This window comes from Odocoileus virginianus, unplaced genomic scaffold (assembly GCF_023699985.2).
Source record: "Odocoileus virginianus isolate 20LAN1187 ecotype Illinois unplaced genomic scaffold, Ovbor_1.2 Unplaced_Contig_32, whole genome shotgun sequence".
NCBI classification, from domain to species: domain Eukaryota; kingdom Metazoa; phylum Chordata; class Mammalia; order Artiodactyla; family Cervidae; genus Odocoileus; species Odocoileus virginianus.
This window is the reverse complement of record NW_027224349.1, coordinates 468,005-492,077: the sequence shown is the minus strand read 5'-3', so window position 1 is coordinate 492,077 and position 24,073 is coordinate 468,005. Positions and strand designations below refer to the sequence as shown.

The 24,073-nt window shown below is 33.6% G+C and overlaps 1 protein-coding gene across 4 annotated transcripts in view; it reads right to left on the bottom strand.

Moving 5' to 3' along the window:
• Positions 1-24,073, bottom strand: part of LOC110132251 (ubiquitin carboxyl-terminal hydrolase 9X-like) — a 144,579-nt gene that overhangs the window by 26,459 nt on the left and 94,047 nt on the right. For all 4 annotated transcript variants that reach the window (XR_002312416.2, XM_020885471.2, XM_070464606.1 and 1 more), the window contains 10 exons: positions 23,191-23,316; positions 20,893-21,018; positions 19,688-19,857; positions 16,638-16,746; positions 16,155-16,301; positions 14,985-15,131; positions 12,844-13,066; positions 8,987-9,207; positions 7,069-7,259; positions 1,696-1,869 (listed from right to left, as the gene is read on the bottom strand). Coding sequence is in view for 3 of the 4 variants with exons in the window: in XM_020885471.2 (XP_020741130.2) it covers positions 1,696-1,869; positions 7,069-7,259; positions 8,987-9,207; positions 12,844-13,066; positions 14,985-15,131; positions 16,155-16,301; positions 16,638-16,746; positions 19,688-19,857; positions 20,893-21,018; positions 23,191-23,316 (1,634 nt within the window). In the remaining variant the exon portion in view is untranslated. The remainder of the gene's footprint in view (positions 1-1,695; positions 1,870-7,068; positions 7,260-8,986; positions 9,208-12,843; positions 13,067-14,984; positions 15,132-16,154; positions 16,302-16,637; positions 16,747-19,687; positions 19,858-20,892; positions 21,019-23,190; positions 23,317-24,073) is intronic.

The window sequence follows — 24,073 nt, the reverse complement described above, 5'->3', positions numbered from 1 at the left end:
AAAGTCTACAAGCAATAAATGCTGGAGAGGGTGTGGAGAAAAGGGAACCCTCTTACACTGTTGGTGGGAATGCAAATTAGTACAGCCACTATGGAAAACAGTGTGGAGATTTCTTAAAAAGCTGGAAATAGAACTGCCATATGACCGAGCAATCCCACTTCTGGGCATACACACCAAGGAAACCAGATCTGAAAGAGACACGTGCACCCCAATGTTCATCGCAGCACTGTTTATAATAGCCAGGACATGGAAGCAACCCAGATGCCCATCAGCAGACGAATGGATGAGGAAGCTGTGGTACATATACACCATGGAATACTACTCAGCCATTAAAAAGAATTCATTTGAATCAGTTCTAATGAGATGGATGAAACTGGAGCCCATTATACAGAGTGAAGTAAGCCAGAAAGATAAAGACCATTACAATATACTAACACATATATATGGACTTTAGAAAGATGGTAACGATAACCCTATATGCAAAACAGAAAAAGAGACTCAGATGTATGGAATAGACTTGTGGACTCTGGGAGAAGGAGAGGGTGGGATGTTTCAGGAGAACAGCATTGAAACATGTATATTATCTAGGGTGAAACGGATAACCAGCTCAGGTTGGGTACATGAGACAAGTGCTCAGGCCTGGTGCACTGGGAAGACCCAGAGGGATCGGGTGGAGAGGGAGGTGGGAGGGGGGACTGGGATGGGGAATACATGTAAATCCAGGGCTAATTCATATCAATGTATAACAAAAACTACTGTAATGATGTAAAGTAATTAGCCTCCAACTAATAAAAATTAAAAAAAAAAAAAAAAAATCTGCTTTATTCACTCCAAACTAATTACTAAACAGAACAATTTTAGATAAACTATCATTTTGTTTGTATGAGAAAGGATTTCATATCTGTATCTGTGAATGTGTAATAAAACTTCCAAAACAGGCATAAAAGAGCGTTCATCATTAAACCTTCTGAATTATTAACAAAAGTTACTTATTTTCCTCAGGAACCTGTAATAAGTTATCTTTTCTAATCTGCTGTAAAACACAGAAAAAGATGTGCAAATATATCTAACATCTTAAGAATGGTAAGAATCAATGGTAATTTAAAATTGCTACATGAAATACTACTCTAGACTAACCACTAACTTTCTAAATTTACTCTATTTTTATTTACTTACTTATTTAAAAATGTTTGTTGGGTAACTAACCAAACTCCAAACTCCCAAGGATGCATGCTGGAGATTAACTACTAACAGTCAATGGGTGTTAACTATATGCCAGGTACCATTTGCAAAAATTCAGTTGGTTTAATTTTTTTGTGATTGTGATTGTGATATGTAGCTTGAAGGATCTTAGCTCCCTGACAGGGACTCATCCTGTAGTGGGAGCAAAGTCTTCACTACACTGGGCCACCAGGGAATTCCCTAAAGTTACTATATTTCAATTATTATTTTCACTATAACAACCAGGTAAGTATCCTTACAATAACTACAGGTTTATATAAGAGAAAGATAATGATACTGAGTAACACTGAAAACAAAACACCCACCCAACAGTTGGGTATACCATAAGCATTTAATAATTGGTACTATCTGCTTCCATACATAAACACTGGTGGAAATTTTATTTATACTGATAATACTAAAAAAATAAAGACTAATATAAAGTACATGTTAAAAATGTTAACTAGTACTTACCTATGTGGGCAACCCTGGCAAATCTTCTGATCAGCAAAGGAACCTCCCAGGACTTGACTTAGCATAGCTGGATGTCCTAAAGCTTTTAAAGCTTCATCTAAACTATCCACCAAAGAATTAAAAAATTCTAAAGCATCATGTTGTTCACGAAGATTAACAGGCTCACCCCAAAGCCTAAGAGAAAAATAGAATAAAACAAAAGGTATTCTCTATTCCCAAACTATTATATTTTTCTAAACAGCAAAAATGACAATGACATTAGAAATGTGAGCTGATACATGTAAATCCATGGCTAATTCATTTCAATGTATGACAAAAACCACTGCAATGCTGTAAAGTAATTAGCCTCCAACTAATAAAAATAAATGGAAAAGAAAAAAAAAAAAAAAAAAGAAATGTGAGCTGAGGCTTTATCCCTTGATATAGGAAGTAGGAATAAACCAGTACATATTGTGCATTGGGTGGCAATGTAAAAGAATCTCATACTATAATTGTTACTACAGTAGCAAGCATTTAGAATGCTGTCTGCTTTATGAAACAGTATAATCATGCATTCTGAATTAAAGAGACCATTAACATTAAAAGTGTCATGTTACATGGAATTTATGTGCAATATAAGTTATACAGAATTTGTAATGATTACTTTGTTATTTAAATCTGCTTAAATTGTTGGTGCTATACTGCAAAGTTCACGGCCATTTATTCCTAAAGTGATTGTTTCAAAAGAAAAAACAAAGATTTGCTCTGTTCTACAGTGAATGCATTTTCTGAAAGGTGAATGGATTTAAAACCTAAGTAAACCATTTCTGAGAAATCAAAGTTATCAATTTGTGTGTACACAAAATGAGAACTACTGCTAGAAAAGCCAAGTCATACTGGAAAACCTAAAACATCTAATTTAACATTTAAAGAATAACCTACATAAAAGAAAGGGCTTCCCAGATGGCACTTATGGTAAAGGCCTGCCTGCCAACACAGGAGTCGTCAGAGAAGCAGGTTCAATACCTGGTTGAGAAGATCACCTAGAGGAGAGCATGGCAACCCACCCCAATATTCTTGCCTGGAAAAATCCCATAGACAGAGGAGCCTGGTCAGCTATAGTCTAGAGCTAGACATAACTAAAGTGACTTAGCTTGCATGCACACACACACATAAAAGAGAAACACACTTATTTTTACCAGCTAGTACACATGCAAACAAATGTAAAAGAATAGAAACATACTTATTTTTACCAAAAGACAAGGCAAAAATTTAAACCTGCAAAGGAGGTTTATTTTAGGTGCATGGTGTGCTTTTGCAATTTAAAAAACTGGCTGCTAATTTTAAAATAACTTTGAATTTATATACAGTAACATTCAATCTTTTAGAAGCAAACTATATGATCTTTACCAAACACAGGCAATGGTGTAACAATTATTAATACCACCCCTAAGATACTAAATCATACCAATTCTCACACTAAATTTCTCAATGCTACTATGTCGGCAGTCAGACTTCTGGACTCTTTTTCCTTTTAAATCAAATTTTTAAAGTTTTACAGGAACCCAATGAAATTACTGTTTTTTGAAGTTACCTGAATTTGTTCTAAATTTCTTTTTCTTTAACTTTCTTTGTATTAGTGATTATAGGTTACCTTTTTCTACCATTTAAGATTTTTTTAAAATTAATTTTACTTTGAGATAACTGCAGAATTATCTATTTGACTATTTTACATTCATGCTAGCAACAAGTGACCCAGACTTTCTGCATCCTAGCAAGGTATGCCTTCATCCTCTTACTTTTCTTGGCTGTGGCATGCAGTTTGGGGGATTTTGGTCCCTTAACCAGGGACTGAACCTAGGTCCTTGACAGTTAGAGATCAAATCCTAACCATTAGGTGGCCAGAGAATTCCTTTCCATTCCTTTAGTTTTAATTTACAGCATTAACTTTATTTTGAAATACTCTTTTATTTCTCGCTATACTGGGTCTACACTGCTGCAGACAGGCTTTCTTGAGTTGCCATAAGCAGGGGATACTCTCCAGTTGCAGAGTGGTGGCTTCTCTCATTGAAGCCCACACTCTAGGGTGCTTAAGTATCCGCAGTTGTGGTGCATAGCACTAGAAGTTCTACTCAGACCAATTAGGCAAGTGCAAGAAATAAAACATCCAAATTGGAAAATTCAAAAGATTCAACCAAAAAACTGTTAGAATTTAGTTAATTTAGCAAAGTTGCAGGATTATAAAATCAACACTGGGACTTCCTTGCAATATAGGGGATGAGAATTCAAACCCTGATGAGGAAACTAAGACAACAAATGCTATGGGGCAACAAAGTCCATGTGCTACAATTACAGAAGCCTGCATGCCATAACCAGACTGAGGCCTGTGTACTACAATGAAAGACCCCTTTTGCCACAACAAAGATCTAACATAGTCATAAATAAGTATTTTTAAAAAGCTTAAAATCAGTACCTAAAAATCAGTATAGAGAATTATTATTAATTCATATAGAATTTCACCTTTAGGAAGGTGAAAAAAGCTAGTGATATACAAATGTGAATGTACATAACTGGTGTCACTGGACTATATACTTGAAGACATTTAAGATGGTAAATATTTGTGTTTTACAAATTTTACCATAATAAAACAGTTAATAAATTAAAAGTCAAGAGAATTTCATTAAAAATTTTTCTGCATCAAAACACACCACTGAAAAAGGAAAAAGACAATGTGGGGGGAATATGTTTATAGGTAATTTATCTAAAAACCTAGTATGATGACTATATAAAGAACTCTTGTAAAAGAACAACAAAAAGACAGTGTGTACCAGAATACAAAGTACCCTAAAACAAAATAAACTGTTAAAAATAAAAAGATGCTCAATGTTATTAGAGAGAAATACAAATTGAAACATAAAGGATATATCACTTAACATGCACAGAAAAGCAATCATTAAAAACAAAAAAAAAACAAAAAAAAAAAAACAAAAACAACACAAACTCCCTACAAAAATCAGTATGAATGCTGAAAATCTGCACTCCTCACAGTCTGCTGGTGGAAAAATAAAACGGTACAAAGGATGAGGAAGAGTCCGATGGTTCCTTGAAAGGTTAAACAGAGAATTACCACATGATTCACCAAATATACCTCTTAAATATATACTAAAAGAAATAAAAACTTATGTAAATACAAAAACTTATAGGATATGAGTGTTCACAGAAGTACTATCCACAACAGGTAAAAGATAGAAACCATCCAAAGATCCATCCACTGATGACTGAATAACAAAGAATGTGTAATTCATAAAAAGTGGATTATCATTTAGCTATTAAATGAAGTTCCAATACATGCTAAAACAGTGGCACACTTTAAAATATGCTTAGAAAGAAACTAGTCCCCAAATGCCATATTCAAAACAGGCAAATTCATATAAAGAATGCTGGGTTTTGTTTTAAGAAGGGGAGATGAGGAATGACTCTTTAACAGGCATGAAGATTTCCTTTTGGGTGTTAAGAATATTGTGGAACAAGACAGCTCAATAATAACACTAATGACAGTACATTTTCACTGTGTTAAGTGCCACTGAACTTTCAAATGGTTGCTACAAAGGTTAATTTTATGTTACCCAAACTTTGCCAGAAAGGAAAAGAACACATTGAGAACAGAGTGTGTGTCTAAACTGTAGATAATACAAAGGTGTTTTTTAAATTGTAAGTTTCCCACCATTATATGGAGGGAATAACTGTAAAGGCAAAAATCAGAAACATCATATTTAAGTACAAATTACAATTTAGAACATTAAAGTACAAACATTTTAATTCTGTGTTACAATAAAAAAACTTTATGTGTCTATGTATCTAGCTACACCTATAGGTAGAAATACAAAGATACATACATGCATGTAATACACTTTTGCTATCTAACTACAATTACATGTACCTGCACATATACAAATAACTGAATGAAAGATTTTAAGATGAACACTCATTATATGGTAATCTGGAAGAATAAGAACAGAAATGTTGACCAGAATACTAAAAAAATCTTCAGTCACTGACAGAATAAGATTTTAATAAAAATCTGTACAGTAACATGTAAAGAGAAGATAGATGCATTTGCCAGGTGAGAGAACTGAAAGAGGAAATGTATATATTTGGTAGGAAACATTATAAAGACAAATAATTCTTCTGACCTAAGTTGAGAGTTTAACTTGTCTGACTCTTTAATAAGGCATGAGGATTTCCTTTTGGAGGGGAATACATAACAGTTATACTGAAAGATAATGGGGGGTACTATAAATTCATGAGTTTAAAAAAAAATCTATATCCTAGTATATATAAAATACTGTCCTGACTGAAACACAAGGTGACCCAGAAGTTACATGAATCCTCTGCTTATCCACCTCCAACAATTTAGGAGGTCCTGTGCTAAAATAAGTCTTAACACCTATAAAGGACAGTAGCCTTTCTCTATTCAGAGATTAGTGCTATTTAGTTAACAGCCATAGCTGGGCGTAATACAAAGTCTTGATAAAATTAGTGAAAAAGAAACCAGATCAAGATGTAATTGAGCTTTTAAAATAAAAAAGAATACATTTTATTGGTCACTTGAGTAGGATGCTAAAAAATTACAGGATTACTTTATAAACATAAATATAAGAAAAAATGAAACCGTGTCTGTCCCAGTTCTGATGTAGATATTATTTTAAATTTATTGAACTGATGGACACTTTTCTTTATGCTGAGTGACTCATATCATAAACATAAAGATATACAATCTATAAAAATATACATCTTCACCAGGAAAATAAAATCATGTATGAAGTAGGACTGTCCATTCACAAACAGGGAATAGTATACTTGAATCTGCTGAAGCCTTGTAATCCTAGTTAAAAAGCTCATGAGTGAAGTCAACTCCACTGCCTACATACCATCCATCACTGGGCTAAGAATGGTTTTATATATACTATATGGCCAGAGGAAAAAAAGCCAATAATATTTCATAACAACTGAAAATAATATGAATTTGAGATTGCAGTGTCCATAAAAAAAGAGTTATTTTAACAGAGCCACACCTTATTCATTTATGTATTGTTTATAGTTGCTTTCTTGTTGTAACAGCAGAGTTGAGTAGGTGTGACAAACCATATGACCTGGAAACTTAAAAAATACAGGGGCAAAAAAAACAACAACAAAAAACCCTAAAAATAAAGAAAACAACACACCTAAGTCAGCACCAAAATGCAATTAATAAAATTCACACTGGGCAAAGTCCCTAAATTATTCTTAACTGCAAGCAAACAAAAAAACAAACAACACAAAGTAACCCCCACCCCTACTCTTAGTATACTGAGGTTTTAATAAAACTAAAATCATCATTCACCCATAATTTACCTGAACTGTTTCCAAAATCCTCTGGGGACATAGTATTGTAGCCGGGAAGCAGCTAAATGACCAAAGATAACCTGAAGGTGTCTCAGAACACCAATATTGTACTCTTTCCTGTCTTCTGTTTTATTTAATGCTGGTTTGTCTTCGAATTGATGAGGGTATCCAAATACATCATCTCGGGGATCAACATTACTCTGAAGGTCAAAAAATATCACTGATGACCTAATTTAACTTTAAAAGTATAGTGAAATAAGTTGAGACAAATACAAATAAATGAGTAATGATTTGTAGTATTTTATATTGAGTATCTAAAGCACATAAAATTCATCTTATAATATCAGTGGTTGTCCCCCAAACTCACAGATGGACTAACATTAAAAAAATAATAACATTAAAAACCATAATATCCACTAGAGATAGTATACGAGACAAAGATTTGAGTAGAACGGACTGGCTATAGATGAGTGTTTTATATAAAAACATTTGGGGATATACGTTACTTAGTCTAATATTCAGTTTCTTCTTGTGAGATAATATTTTCTTCACAGATTACAAGAGATAAATTATGTGATATGGTCTGAATTATGAATACAGTAATTAAGAGTACCTTTGGCCGAAACAGAGACAGAGTTGTAAAGGTCTTTATCACTCTACAAAGAATTCAGTTGTTTTATAGAGAGCTGAGTATTTTTTTATACTCTTTGTTCCAAGTTTGAGGCTTATGACAAAGAAGTAAATACTCAGTTTCTGCCCTTAAAAAGCTCACAGTCTAGGAAAAGAAACTCATAAAAAGCTAGAAAACCATTCTGCAAGGCTGAGACACATAAAGTACAGGGATCAAGTAGCAATGGTAGCTATCTCATTTGAGATTCTACTATTTCTTCTGCCTTATTTTCTTCTTGGGTATATGACTAGCTATCTCTTATGTTCAACCTGGCATCCTAGCAGTAACATGGGCTATAGAATTAGGTATTTAAAATTCCAATTTTCTTTCAAAGAGTGGTTATTAAGCAAGTATTGGTCTGTGCACCCCATATGATGATTCTAAGAAAGGTAAATCTAATCAGATCCCAATGATTAACCAGATCTGAGAAGAGGACAGTAAGGTACATGTTTCAAAATATTTCTAAGTGATGGACCACTACTTGAGAGCCAAAATATTCTTGGCAAGAAAAGGCTAGAAACGCAGGAATGAGGAAAAAAGCATTCACTACATTTAGAAATACTCTGTCTTTTCAATTTCTAAAAACTTACTTAAAGGAAAAAGTGAAAGACTTAAAAACAAAAACCTCACTGATTTTACATAAATATCAGCAAAACTCCTTTACTTAAGTTCTCATCTCAGCCTCACTTACTCTGAGCAGTTACTAAAACCTAACTTTTCTATTACTTCAATCTGTATTGGATACTCTCGATATGTAGCCTGATTATCTATTTCTGTTACCTAATACTTAGCTTGATTTAAAGTAGCAGACCAATTTGTTTCCTTATGAGAAAAAGCCATTATTCGACAAAAATATTTAAACCATCTTAAGAATAAGCAGATTATAAAACGGGAAGTGAAATCAATTAAATGAAATAATGAACTTTTAAAAGATAAAAAATGAAAATATAATCTCATTATTTTAAATGAAAATATTGATCACTTTATAATTTGTACTTACCAAGGCCCACAAGACATGATTACATTAACTGCTGCTTTCAAAAAACAAACAGAAAATGTGTAATAAAGATTATCAACTGCAGCTTAAAGTCTATCAGATAAATGAGCATTATAACGTGCTGAAGACAGGAGATCAGATAGTCGTGTTCTATCAAATGCAGTTTAAACTAGTTCTATGTACAACATTCTAGGAGAGAGAAACAGTACCTAGTATGAAGATGTTAACAACAAAGGAAATAAACTGTAATTAAAACTTACTTCACTGTCCTGCTTCTCATCACCAAACATATCATCATCTATATCACTACCTGTGCCTTCAATTGCAAGAATACTATTCCTGATGGAAGGAATCATGTATAACTGCTGGATCACAGAATTCATATAACAAGTAGCACCAGCATTTTTGAGCCCCACAAATCCTTTTGGTGGGCGGGGTCCAACAGGTGGTAGATATTCCCACTCAGTAAGTGCTTCACAAGCTAAAAGAAAAAAAAGATGCTTATAATATGAAAATAATGATCCTGTCCACTGGTAGATTTCTTGCACTACAAATTAAAATTAGCAAGAATTCCATTACCATCATAACAAAAGTACATTAATAGACTACATGATTTTAGTAATATGTGCCACTATACAGTGCTGAGTTGCTTTCAAGATCTTAAAATGAGAAACATTACAATTTCATACCAAGAATAATAATTTTAAAAATTAAAAGAACAATAGGCAATAAAAAGTACTACAATTTTTAACACTCCTGGTGGGACTTTAAAATGAAAGTGAGACAGACACCATGCAAAAAGTTTGGCAGCTCTCTATGGAGTTACAAATGATTCTGTAATTTTACTCCAAGATGTCTACTCTAAAAAAATGAAAACACACATCCACATTAAATGTGCACATGGATGTTAATAACAGCATTATTCATAACAGCCAAACACTGGATTAAAAGTATCTACATGTCGGCAACTGATAAATGGATAACTTACCATATGTATAAAGCAACAAAAAGAAACACAGAGCTGACATAAAACATATGGAGGAACACTACGAACACTGTGCTCAGTGAACAAAGCAAGTTATAAGTGATTACATATTTTACAACATATTCAGAATAAGCTTGTTTATAAGGAAAACAATTAGTACTGCCTAAGGCTGTGGTCTTTTCCAAAAAGTCAACTCTTCACATGAGGTGAATTAAACGCTGTGGTGGGAGGGACAGAGAAGCTGAAGATGATGAATGACTACAAAAGGGCACAAAAATTCTTCTGGGGATAATGGAAAATGTCTTGAAATTAGATTAGGTGATGGATGCAAAGCACTAAAAATAGACCCAAAAAAATCAAGGCAACTGAAATTATATCCCAATAAAGTCATTCAAAACAATAAAAACCATGTGACTATATACATGTATTTAAATTTTCCATTTTAATTCCCCTATTTTATAATTAAATTATAATTAATTACATGTTAGTGACTTAAGATCATGTCAGTTTCAAGTCATAGTTCCACATAACAAAAACTTAAACTTCAAGTGAATGTTTCCTTCCTTATACAGTAATGAAGGAAAAGTAAAAACTGCTTTAGCTACAGTCAAGTTTTATTTTGAGAATTCAACAAACGTATACTTGAAAGATCTGTGAGAAATGTAAAATACTTTATAACCCTGGCCACTTCTCATATAATGAAAAACAACCATCAATCACTAAGCTGGAGATGGATTACATAAAGTATTGTTGTTGCTGTTCAGATGCTCAGTGTCTCCAGTTTTGCAACTCCATGGACTGTAGCACACAAAGCTTCTCTGCCCTCCACTATCTCCCAAAGTTTGCTCAAACTCACGTCCGTTGGCTTGGTGATGCTACCTAACCATCTCATCCTCTGCTGCACCTTCCTCCTCCTGACCTCAACCTTTCCCAGCACCAGGGTCTCTTCCAATGAGTCTGCTCTTTTATCAAATGGGTCTTTTAATTTCATACCATCTGCAGTGATTTCAGACCCCAAGAAAATAAAGCCTGTCACTTTTTATTTTTCCCTTATTTGCCTTAAAGTGATGGCAGACCACATGCTACGATGTTAGTTTTTTGAGTATTGAGTTTTGACCCAGTTTTTCCACCCTCCTCTTCCATCATCAACAGTTTCCTTAGTTCCCCTTAGGTTTTTTGCCATTTAGAGAAAATTATCTCTAATTTTCTTGAACAGATTTCTAGTCTTTTCCACTCTATTGTTTTCCTTTATTTCTTCACATTGTTCACTTAAATTGGCTTTTTTACCTTATTGCTATTTTTTGGAACCTTGCATTCAGATGACTTTATCTTTCCTTTTCTCCTTTGCCTTTCAATCTACTTTTTTTCTCAGTAATACATAATTTACACTGAAGTGCAAACTATATGGCCAGTAACGGAATTATATACACCTTTATTATGCTGACAGGCATATTATTATACTAAGTGCAAAATTTAAATAAAACAAAGGATATGTGTACAGTAAAAGTATTGTCTTTTATGACAAAATGAAACAAATTAAGAAAAAGGCTATCCATAGTTACAACCTGCATATGCAGAGACAATGTCTGAACCAGGATAGTGTGCAAAGTTAATGTTTGTGCATACAGTGAATAATATAGTCATTAAATTCTTAAACTAATTAAGAGTTCTAGAATCACTTCTTTATGTAGATTCTACAGTATAAGTAAGTTCAGTAAGAAACTCCCAAAATGTGACTGAAAACTTATTTACATTCTGAAAGAAAGTATAAGAAAGATAATTTCAGATGCAGTTAAGAGACGCTATATATTACTTTGCCATGTCTTGGCTTTCTCTAATTCAAGAACTAAAGAAACTTTTGATGGAAGTAAAAGAGGAAAGTGGAAATGCTAGCTGAAAACTCAACATTCAAAAAAACCAAGATCATGGCATCTGGTCCCATCGCTTCATGGCAAATAGGCGGGGGAAAAGTGGAAACAGTGAGAGACTTTATTTTCTTGGACTCCAAAATCAATGCAGATGGTGACTGCAGCCATGAAATTAAAAATGCTTGCCCCTTGGAAGAAAGGCTATGATCAACCTAGACAGCATATTAAAAAGCAGAGACATTACTTTGCTGACAAAGGTCCATAGAGTCAAAGCTATGGTTTTTCAGTAGTCATGTACAGATGTGAGAGTTGGACCATAAAGAAAGCTGAGCACCAAAGAATTGATGCTTTTGAACTGTGGTGTTGGAGAAGACTCTTGAGAGTACTTTGGACTGCAAAGAGCTCAAACTGCTCAACCTTAAAGGAAATCAGTCCTTAATATTCACTGGAAGGACTGAGGTTACAGCTGAAGCTCTAATACTTTGGCCATCAGATGCAACAAACTGACTCCCTGATGCTATGAAATATTGAAGGCAGGAGGAGAAGAGGACAACAGAAGATGATATGGTTGGATGGCACGACTGACTCAATGGGTATGAGTTTGAGCAGGCTCCGGGAGTTGGTGATGGACGGGGAGGCCTGGCGCGCTGCAGTCCATGGGGTCGCAAAGGGTCAGACACAGCTAAAGTGAACTGATTTTCTTAACATTAGATTTTATGACCATATTTCCTATTATTTTAAATTACTCTCCACTTTTTGAGTTTCAGTTCTTAATAGGTCTAAAGAAAATGTTCTCCTTTATGAGACAGATGTCCACATTAACTGAGAACAAAATATAACACTAAAATAAAACCTTACATCTGATAACTTTCTTAAAACTCAGATCAAAATAACTAAAGCTAGAAAAAAAGCTTGAAAAAAAGATCTTTCCCATGAACATATTTTAGGTTTTAAGTCCAAGTCTAGGACATCAAATTTGGTTTATTAGTCTGGGCTTTGGATTTAATTTCATACATGTTGAAAGAAAGCATTCTTTCTTTCATCTAGAGACATCTAAAGTACACTTGGAAATTTTTCTGTATAAAGGCTCTGTCCTCATAATGGCCTTTATGTATGATTATTGAAATCATTATACTAAAATGATAGCTAAAAACAAACAAAAAGTTGCTAAAAAAACATAAATGTTTTCTAAAAGAAAAAAAACAGTATTTTAAACATAGAAATATTACTAACCAAAAGAAGTTTTTGAAGTTAAAATACTTACTAGTTATCGCTGTTCCTATGTAATACATTTCAGTCAAACAATCTACTATCTGTTTGAGATTCTTTACACAGCCAACAGCTAATGCTATAAGTAGTTCAAACCCAGCATTGATGGTAACTGGTGAACTACAGACTGGGATAGCCTGTTCAGCAGGTAGGTCTCCATTTCTTATACACTGCAGGTAAACTTTGGAGGCAGGAAAGATGAAATCATCTATTAATTCCTAAAGAGTTGAAAGAAAACAGATCATACATTGTTTGTAATATTTACTTTACAAAAAAGTATTCCTTAGAAGGAAAAGTCTTCTAATTATTTGATACAATCAAATGTCTCATCTCAAATACAATTCTGGAGTTTCAAGTAATATAAAATTCCATTTTAAAAACATACTGAGTATAATTAATAAACTCACTTTTTTTGATATTAAGCTTTTTTTAAAAAAACCTTGACTATTAAGAAAAATATATTCTAAATAAATCTGCTTTAATTAAATATGAACTGAAACTAATGCACTTTGAATAAAAATGAAATACATCAAATGGCACTCTTTCCTTAAACTGTAAGGGCTAAGTGAAGAAACTCATGGAATAAATATGATGTAAAAAATAAAGTCTTGTTAAGATAAAAGTTTTCACTTTCAAAGTTATCGAATAAAAATTCAGATTTACTAAATAGCAAAGTCAATTAATACTGCTTGTTAACTTTCTAAAACACTTTATCTGAACCCAAGATTACTGGGTTGACCAAATAGTTTGTTCACTGCTTCCCGTAAGTTGGCTCTATTAGCTCTCAGCTGTCCTTAACTTCATTTGAAGCAACTATTAGACTATATTGTGACAGCTATCATAAGAGCGTGTATTGAAAAAAAAAATCATAAGTGGCCATTTTTAATGTAGTCATATCAATGCTGAAGGTGGAGGAAAACATGTTCATCGTATTATACTTTATTCTTTCAAGAAATTAAAAACACAACTGAAATGCAAAAACTGATTCATGCAGTGTAGGGAGAAGATGCTGTGACTGATCAAACAAGTTAAAAAGTGATTAAGTTTTGTGGAGATTTCTCACTGGATGATGCTCCACCATCGGGTAGACCAGGTGAAGTTGACAGTGATAAAATCAAGACACTGGGAACAACATCCTACCACCCAATAGATAGCTGACATACTTAAAATATCCAAATCAAGTGCTGAAAATCATTTGTACCAACTTGGTTATGTTAATTGCTTTGATGTTTTCATTTCACACAAGTTAAGGAAAAAAAATTCCTTCTTGATCGATTTCCATTTGTTTCTTTAAGGAAAACATTTTGTTTTTAAAATAAATTGTGATAGTGATGAAAAGGGGATACACAGTACAATAACATGGAACCAAAGAGACTGCAGGGCAAGTGAAATGAATTACCATTGACCACACCAAAGACTGGTCTTCAACCAAAAGCGATGTTGTGTATATGACAAGATTTGAAAGAAGTCCTCTATTATAAGCTCCTTTCAGAAAAAATCAAATGATTAATTCCAACAAGTACGGCTCCCAATCAGACCAACTGGAAGCAGCACTCAATGAAAAGTGTCTCAAATTAGTGAACAGAAAATGTATGATCCTCCATCAGGATAATGTAAGACTGCATGTTTCTTTGATCATCAGGCAAAAACTTTTACAGCTTGACTAGGAAGTTCTGATTCATCCACTGTAATCAGCAGATATGGCATCTTTGGATTTCTATTTATTTTGATCTTTACAAATCTCTTAATGGAAAAAATTTCAATTCCCTGGAAGACTATAAAAGACACCTGGAAGAGTTCTTTGCTCAAAAAGATAAAACAGTTTGGGGAAGATGGATTTATGGAGCTGCCTGAAAAATGGCAGAAGTTAGTAGAACAGAAAGACGCATACACTGTTTGATAAAAGTTCTTCATGAAAAATGTATCTTATTTTCACTTTTAAAAAAGAATATTTTGGCTGACTCAACACTTCAAAATTACTGTAAACTTCACAGAGATAAAAGTTTTTCTAATGTAAATAATTAACAAAAAAGGTCAAGATACCTTAGAGATGGAATAGTATAGAAACCACACAGATCTGCTAACAAGCATTCAAAAATTCAAGATAACTACTTACTACTAAAATGTAGAACTTACTTTAACAAGATTAGCACCTCCTTTTTCACAACCAATATGATACTTTTTCTCAGGTGTTTGAAAGGCCAGTAACTCTTTTGTTACCCCAAGGTGGCCTTCCAAGATAGGCTCTTCAACACCTGTTTCACCTCTACTTTTAACATTATCCTGTCAAAGGAAAAATATAATAGATCTGATTTAAGAAAAAGAAGGACCAAAAAGATAAGAATAAAAGAGAACTAGAGGAGAGTGATATCTCAGATAATAATGCTGCTAAACCTGTTCATTCAAGTAATTTTGTATTTCTTTGATACAACTGTATCTTAAACAGTGAATTTTGCCCCAATAGGACAGACACGATCTTAAGCTACTTCCAGTTTTCTGGGATGAAAGGGGAATTAACTAAGGCGTTATCTACTGATTTGAAGCCAGGAATACTGCTCATTGTATTACAATACATAATACAGCTTCTCAAAACAAGAATGCTTCATCCAAAATTTTAACGGTACCAAAGTGAAGAAGAACAGTTTTCAGAGAACACTAATCAAGAGGAAAACTGCTTAACAAATCTCAGAAATATATTCTCATAGAACTCTGTACATATAAAAAGTAGCAAATGATGAAATATAAGTATTAATCACACATTTTTTATTTAAAAAACTTTTAAGAACTTATTATGATAATTTGGAGGGAAAAAAAATTCAAAAATAAATTGGAGGAAAGTAAACATCAGCACTCTAAGTCCCAACTATGAAGTAAAACATTTATACAAATATATCTGTATGTTGCTTCTATCAGTCACGAGTTATTAGTTCATCAATGAAAAGTATATATTTTGCTTTAGTACCTTGCAGTGTTTTTCTTTTTTCTTTTTTTGGCTTAACATGACTCAAAACTTATAAACCCCCCCGCCCTTTTTTTTTTAAAGAAAAAAGATTTAACAGTGAAGTAATAAACTGAACAGGCTTCTCAGGTGGTTCAGTGGTAAAGAATCCGCCCGCAATGCATGAGCCGTGCACTCAGTCTCTGGGTTGGGAAGATCCCCTGGAGGAAGAAACGGCAACCCACTCCAGTATTCTGGGTGAGAAATCCCAAGGACAGAGGAGCCTGGCGGGCTACACAGTCCATGGGGTCCCAAGAGTTAAGACACAACTTAGCAATTCAACAACAACAGTAAATGGAACAACTTACCCTAATTCTTTTGAGCCAGTCAATTTCATTGTTGAGAAGAACTTCAGCATTGGGCACATTAATATTATTGTTGAAAGCATAATTAAGAAGGTGCCGAAGAAGAGTAAAATAGTCACCTGAATGTTCACCTCTCTCTCTTGCTGTGCTCTGAAATACAATAATTGAAATGTGAATTAACAAGTCCATGCTCAAAATTAATTTTAACTTTTTAAAAAACCCCAGAGAACGGGTAAGTTAAGGAGAAAAATTCTAGTATTAATTGCATAAAAAAGATCTCTATTTCTATTTTTCAGGTAAAATCGAGTATTTTCCCCTTAAGTATTTATAAAAAGAAAATAAAAGCCAATGTATAACCAGTAAAGGAAATAACAAGGAATATTCATTATTTATTAAACATAACTAAAAAACAATCTAAAACCACAATTTCCTTAATGTTCCTTAAAGAATAAATCATACTGATAAGTCAATTAAAAAATGTCTTACCCCCAAAATGGTAAAGAGCAAAGTAATGAGGAAAAGCAGAGGTCTCTGTCCCATGCAACATCTGGTGCACATTAAAAAAAACTGCTCCTGTGCCAACTGACGAACAATTCTGAAATAAAAAGTTTATTTAATGTGTTGCTCTCATGAATAAAATTGACACTAATTATTTCAAACACTGGTTTATCTTTAACAAGGAAAATAAATTAACAGTAAAATTACAAGATAACTCACCATTAGCACTAAAAAAAAAAAAATCAAAGTTATTTTTCATGAAATAAAACCTCACATTACACCCACACAGGCTGGAAATTATTGAGTTAAAATGTCTTTTTTCACTTTTATTTTTTATTACTCATGTTTTCCATTTTGAAATTTTTTATCAGACTACAGTTGATTTCAATGTTGTCAGTTTCTGCTTTACTGCACAACAGATAACTAATATCTCTTAATATGTGACTTTCAGAATCTTTGTGAACAACAAACAGATGAAACAATGTATGTCTATATTTGTAGGATATCTTTCAAACTTCTCTTGGAACAACACATATACCCTAAAGGATATAAGATGCCATGTAGTAAGCTATATTGTTGTTGCTTAGTGACTTAAGTCATGTCTGACTCTGTGTGACGCCATAGACATCTTTTAAATGAACCATGCTTTCAGGCAAACAACATGGTAATTTAAGACTACAAGCATTCTCAAACTGTGGAGAAACACAAACATAGGGGCCTACCCCATGCTTTTCAACCTTCAATGCAGGAGGCCGGGGTTCAGCTCCTGGGCTGGGAAGATGCCCTAGAGAAGGCAACAGCTAACCACTCCAGTATTTTTGCCTGCAGAATCATATGGACAGAAGAGCTTGGCAGGCTAGGCTACCATGAGGTAGCAAAGAGTCGGACACAACTGAGTGAATTTCTCCTTCAGTCCATGCTTTACTAAATGACAAACTCAGGGAGAGAGGCCCAGTAATTTACACTTTAAATACCAATTCCAAAGATTCTGATAGAAGTTTGAGGACCATTAAAACATTATATTGAATAACATCAATTATTAATCTAACAACTCAAACTTACCTGAATAATCCAGATCTACAAATAATGTCAATTCACAGACAGTCGTGTAAAACTGGTAATGCTTAAAACTACAGTCTGTTTTGCTTGGACAATGTGTTTCAATGGCAAGGCCTTCCTTTACTAGCGTAAATAATAAACTCAATTATGTTTTTTTATTTCAGAATAGTAATCTCTCTAAATTTTCTAAATTTTGATTCTTTCAAGCTTTGTTGATGAGAGTCCTGACATCAGAATAGAGCCAAATACATGTTGGATGTTAAATCGTGTGTGAACATTATAATGTGGATAAATATCGTATTTCTAACTGCTAGCTGCTAAAGCTCTGAAATAAATTTGTTTGTTTTGTACTACAGGTGGGCAGGTGCTTTACCACTGAGCCACCAGGTAATAGGACTGCCTACTAATCCTACCTAACAATTTAAGTGCAAAACTTCTGAGAACACCAACCATAATCCTGAAGAAACCACTGTCTGGATTGTGTCTGGAGAACTGTTGTGTTAGAAGAAGCAATGCCAGAAGTCCAGTTCTCCTGTTCCTCTCTTCATTACTCTAGAAAGTTGTATGATTTTTCTTTCACTGACACTCTCACAGGAGTATAAACAAGTAATGGAGGAGGAAGATGAAGAAGAAGAATAAATGGTTCAAATAAAGTATATCTGAAGTCAGGTTACTGGCCTGACTTCAATCCACATAAACTTGCCCCAATATAAACTGAGGCAATTTCTGAACTTTTAAAAGTCCCTCTGATTTACAAAAAACAGAAACAAGAGTTAAAAAACCTCCAAATAGTACTTAAAATGTTGCACATGTATAGATTTCTTCACAATTCTCTGCACAGGTGACTAAATACTTTAAACAAATTTTCAAAGGTGTTTCACAATGCATTGCTCAAGATCAGTATAAAAAAACAGATACGGGAAGAGGACATGGAAAAATGGAAAACTCTTTACATTGCTGGTAAGCCTACACTGTAACTCTTGTGGAGCCTGAGGAAGCTAAAGGATTACTACATGACCTAAGAGATCCACTCCAAATTACAAACTCAAAAGAACTGAAAATGGGAACTCAACCAGTTTCTACTTCACAATAGTCACAGCAGCACTATTCACAACAGCCAAAAATAGAAACTGAAGTGTTCACCAAAAGGTGAATGCAAAAACAATAAATACATATACAGAATGAAATATTATTCAACATTAAAAATAAAGACAGTTCCTTAACATGCTACATGTTTGAACATTGAGATTATGCTAAATCAAAAACAAGTGATAACCCAAAAGGACCAATAATATGTAATTCCATTTATATGAGGTACTGACAATAGGTGAATACAAAGACACAGAATGCAAATGAGAGATAAACAGGTGTAGAGAGATTGAAAATGGGAGTTGAGTTTGGCTTAAAAAATATGTTTGGGATAATGAAAAATTTAGGAATAATTGCCCAACACTGTAACTACTCAATGTTATTCACATAAAAGTTGTTAAAATCTCTAATTTTTAGTTATAAATAACTGTATCTTTCTATTCAGTAGCTCAGTAGTGTCCAATTCTTTGCAAGCCCATGGGTTATAGCCTGCCAGACTCTTCTGTCCATGATATTCTCCAGGCAAGAACACTGGAATAGGCTTTCATTTCCTCCTCCAAAGGATCTTCCCAACCCAGGGATCAAACTGGTATCTCCTTTATCTCCTACACTGCCTGCAGAATCTTCTCCACTGAACTACCAGAGATGTAACTATATGTTAATACTTTACCGCAACTGGAAAACGACGAAAGAAAAAAAATCAAGAAAAAAATCAAGAAAACATATTCAGCTTACATGAAAAACATAAAAAAATGTTTTCAAAATATCAAAATGCTACGAAAACAAGAAAAATGCTTTCTTATTTGACTTCTGAGATTTTGATCAAAATTAACTCATGTCTGCCTAAAGAATGTCAGTTTTCTTGCAAATCAACAAAGACAATCACTTACTTGCTGGGACAATGCAATAATATGTCAATGATAAATGTCTGCCAAGCTTTTTCTTTATTAAGTGCATCCAGGGCTGTTGGAACTAGAGCAAAACATAGAGTCATCACTTCCAATGCTTCACAGCAAACCTGTTCATCTTCTACATCCGGCTCATGGCTTTGATTGCTGGTCTGTAAAATGATGAGGTATAAAGTACTGGTGATACACTGAAGAAAACATTCAAAATCTTCTAGTTAGTTTTTAAAACTTACCTATACCCACTAAAGACTATTTGGTCTTCAGTCTCTTTACCTGTACATTTTGAGACTCTTTAGAATATATCCCAAAATGGATTAAAGGAACATGTTCAATAAAAGCTAAGTATTGCTTCCTTGTCCTTCTGGGTATGAGTAGTATATTTCTGTACTTATCATGATGCCTTTCCAAAGCATAACTCTGGCACTGTACTTGGAATGTTGATTAGTTTTATTTTATAGCTTTATCTACAATGCCATTTAAAGAAAGCAATTAGCTTACACAAATGTTGAGGAAGGTTATAGAAGATTTTCCCAATGTAAAATATATTTGCCTCTAGTTAATAATTTTATACATTTCCATTTATCAAAAAATAAAATCAATTTCAATATAATATATGCCTAGAATGGACCAGTCATTTAAATATCCAAAAAGAGGAGCTTTACAATTCCAATATCCACTCTCTCCTCTCAACTATACAGAAGTGACTACTCCAGACAAGTAAATAGAAAATCCAGGAGCAAAGTAGTCTCATTTCTGCAAATAATTTACTTTATCAAATAAGGAAGAGGGATAATACCAAAAAGAGTAAAAATTGTTGCTATACCTGAAGGCTATAAACAAGCAAGTAAAATATCTGAATGTTATGATTCCACAAACTCATAGGAAGCACAACAATTAAAGGAAACTTGGAAAAGCAAATTCTTTACAACTTAACTATATTCAACTCAATAAGATGTTAGGGAAAAAAAATTTTTTGAAAAAGCTTCCTTACAGTGAGATCCATAAGTAGCTTTTTTTCAAAGTAAAAATTTTCATATTCTCATGTTAATTACAGAATTTTATTTTAAACCACTAGATACACAAGTGACTTAGTTTTCAAAGAGGGCAGACAAGACAAAAATTTAATCATATGCAAAATTAACATTTACATATTACATAAAGTAATACATTTCTGTAATGACTCTTACCATCTCGTAAATTTTAGTGATTTCTTCATTTGGGCTAAATACTAGCTCCAGTGTCCCACATCCTGATGCCCAGGTGATTTTCTGTATAGCTCTAATTACACAAATATCAGGCATGTATCTTGAAGCCTGAAAGAAAACGAATAATTAGTAGTGCTGACACTAATGCTGACTCTACTAGACAGTAGAGAGAAATAATCAGAAAACAAAAATTTCTTTATTGTGAAAGTAGTAGGATAAAAAGCTATACATAAAGTAACTATGCCTCCTTCTTCTGACAGTCTATATTTTCTTTAAGGTCCAAAGTAGGTAAAGTCTGGCAGATGCAAGTTATTACATATAAGATGAATAAACATTCACAAGGATTATGTTTAATATCCTATGATTAACCATAATAGGGAAAAAAATGTGAAAAAGAATACACAAACACACATATGCATAACTGAATCACTTTGCTGTATGGCAAAAAATTTTTTTTTCCATTTATTTTTATTACTTGAGGCTAAGTACTTTACAATATTGTAGTGGGTTTTGCATACACTGACATGAATCAGCCATGGATTTACATGTGTTCCCCATCCCAATCCCCCTTCCCACCTCCCTCCCCATCCCATCCCTCTGGGTCTTCCCAGTGCACCAGCCCTGAGCACTTGTTTCATGCATCCAACCTGGGCTGGTGATCTGTTTCATCCTTGACAGTATACTTGTTTCAATGCTGTTCTCTCAGAACATCCCACCCTCACCTTCTCCCACAGAATCCCAAAGTCTGTTCTGTACATCTGTGTCTCTTTTTCTGTCTTGCATATAGGGTTATCGTTACCATCTTTCTAAATTCCATATATATCCATTAGTATACTGTATTGGTGTTTGTATTTTTGGCTTACTTCACTCTGTATAATGGGCTCCAGTTCCATCCATCTCATTAGAACTGATTCAAATGAATTCTTTTTAATGGCTGAGTAATATTCTGTTGTGTATATGTACCACAGCTTCTTATCCATTCGTCTGCTGATGGGCATGTAGGTTGCTTCCGTGTCCTGGCTATTATAAACAGTGCTGTGATGAACACTGGGGTGCATGTGTCTCTTTCAGATTTGGTTTCCTCTGTATGTATGCTCAGGGGTGGGATTGCTGGGTCATATGGCAGTTCTATTTCCAGTTTTTTAAGGGAATCTCCACACTGTTCTCCATAGTGGCTGTACTAGTTTGCATTCCCACCAACAGTGTTAAGAGGGTTCCCTTTTCTCCACACCCTCTCCAGCATTTATTGCTTGTAGACTTTTGGATAGCACCATTTCTGACTGGCGTGTAATGGTACTTCATTGTGGTTTTGATTTGCATTTCTCTGATAATGAGTGATGTTGAGCATCTTTTCATGTGTTTTGTTAGTGTATGGCAAAAATTAACACAACATTGTAGATCAACTATACTTCAATAATGTTTAAGAAAATTTTAAAAATGAATAAAATAAAAACTAAGTTTTAGTCTCATTTTTCTAAATCTTCAAATGAAGTCTGAGTATGTATGGTGATGAAGCAAAACTATGCTTCTCAGCTTTAGCAACAATATAGGCTTCAGGTTAAGATCTAATCTAGCTGAAACATTCTTCACAAGACTTGTACAAATACAGAAACCAAATTACCCAGCCATTCCAATCCTGTAAGTTCACCCAGAAATAAGAAAATATATGCCCAAGAAGCAATTGTGACATACTGATGAATTTTTAAAATTCATCATTTCAATAGTAAAGAAAACTAGGAATAACACAAATGTTCATTAGCAGAACAAACAGAATGACAATAAAACGTGGTTCTACTCAAAATGAATTCACTACTGACACATAATTTTACAATCACGTTGATTAAAATAATCCAAACACAAGAGTATATAATATGATTCATGGAAACTTTTAAAATATGACAATTTTACAGTGACAAAAGCAACAATAAATGTCTAGGCTCAGTAAGAAAGAACTTTTGGGACTAATGGAAATATTCTGTTTCTTGACTGCATCATTACTTTAAACATTATGTCAAAACTCAGTATATGTTGTATTTTGATCTAGTATATTCAATACAAATTATAGCTCAAGAAAGCCTATTCAAAGGTTTTTTAAAAGTACTTTCTAAAGTATTAATATTGATACTTAACATTAAATTTTATTAAATTTTAGCTAATGTAAGAGAATCTAACGTGAAAAACCTCAGAGTATTCAACCTCAAATTGTGGTAGAAACCGTGTCAAGAACAGTCAAAAAGTTAGCCATCCAAGATCTAAGAACTTTCAACATTTGATACTAACCTCATCAGATATTTGTTGAGCAAGACGTATTGATACATTTCTAAGAATACACTCAGATGACGGGTTAGGAATGCTCTGAAGAGCATTTTGTAGCACCACTGCTTGATCATGAGTAACCTGATTAATCTTGAAAAAAAAAAAAAACAACTTTTTACTTGGAGTATAAACTTGTCTATAACTAAACTTCAAAAATTTGTATGCAAAAAAATTTATCCATACGCTCCTTCTCCATCATCTCTATCATCCTTTCACTTATCTACAGTAGAATGTATGGTCTTCAGCATAAAAAGCATTTCAGATTATCATCCAGTGGACTTCTATCATTGGCTGCCTTTTAAAGTCACAATTTTCCTCTGCAAATTCCAATATCATATGAATTCAATGTTTCTACAACTGTGTTCAGTTTCACTTGCGTAAGATACTGACAGGGTTCTGAACAAACCTACATGTCTCCAGTTAAATCCTTTGCTAGCCCTCCTACTCAGCAAATGACCATAGTTGTCATCATATGACTAAGAAAAGTGGGGGTACCAGATAAAGAGACTTTTGATTTCTTACCCACCTAAACTCTAAATTCATATTTCTCACTTCCTTTCCTTTCAGTCTTTAAACTGTTTTTTATGTCCTGTTCAAAAGTATTTTCTCTACCCATGTTTTAAACTTCATCACCAAAAAATCATGAGTAAGTCCCCACAACTTAATCTTCCCTGTTTTCTGTATCAACCTTCTACAGTTAAGTTCTAGTAAGCAAATCTTTCCAAAAACAGATATTTTAAGAAGTTCAAGAGTTTGTGGAGGTGCTGCCACAGTCTCTAGGTAGACGAGGAAAATTTACAGCTCTTTAAGGCTTCCAGTTGTTCTCTTTTAAGTGCAAATCAAAGAA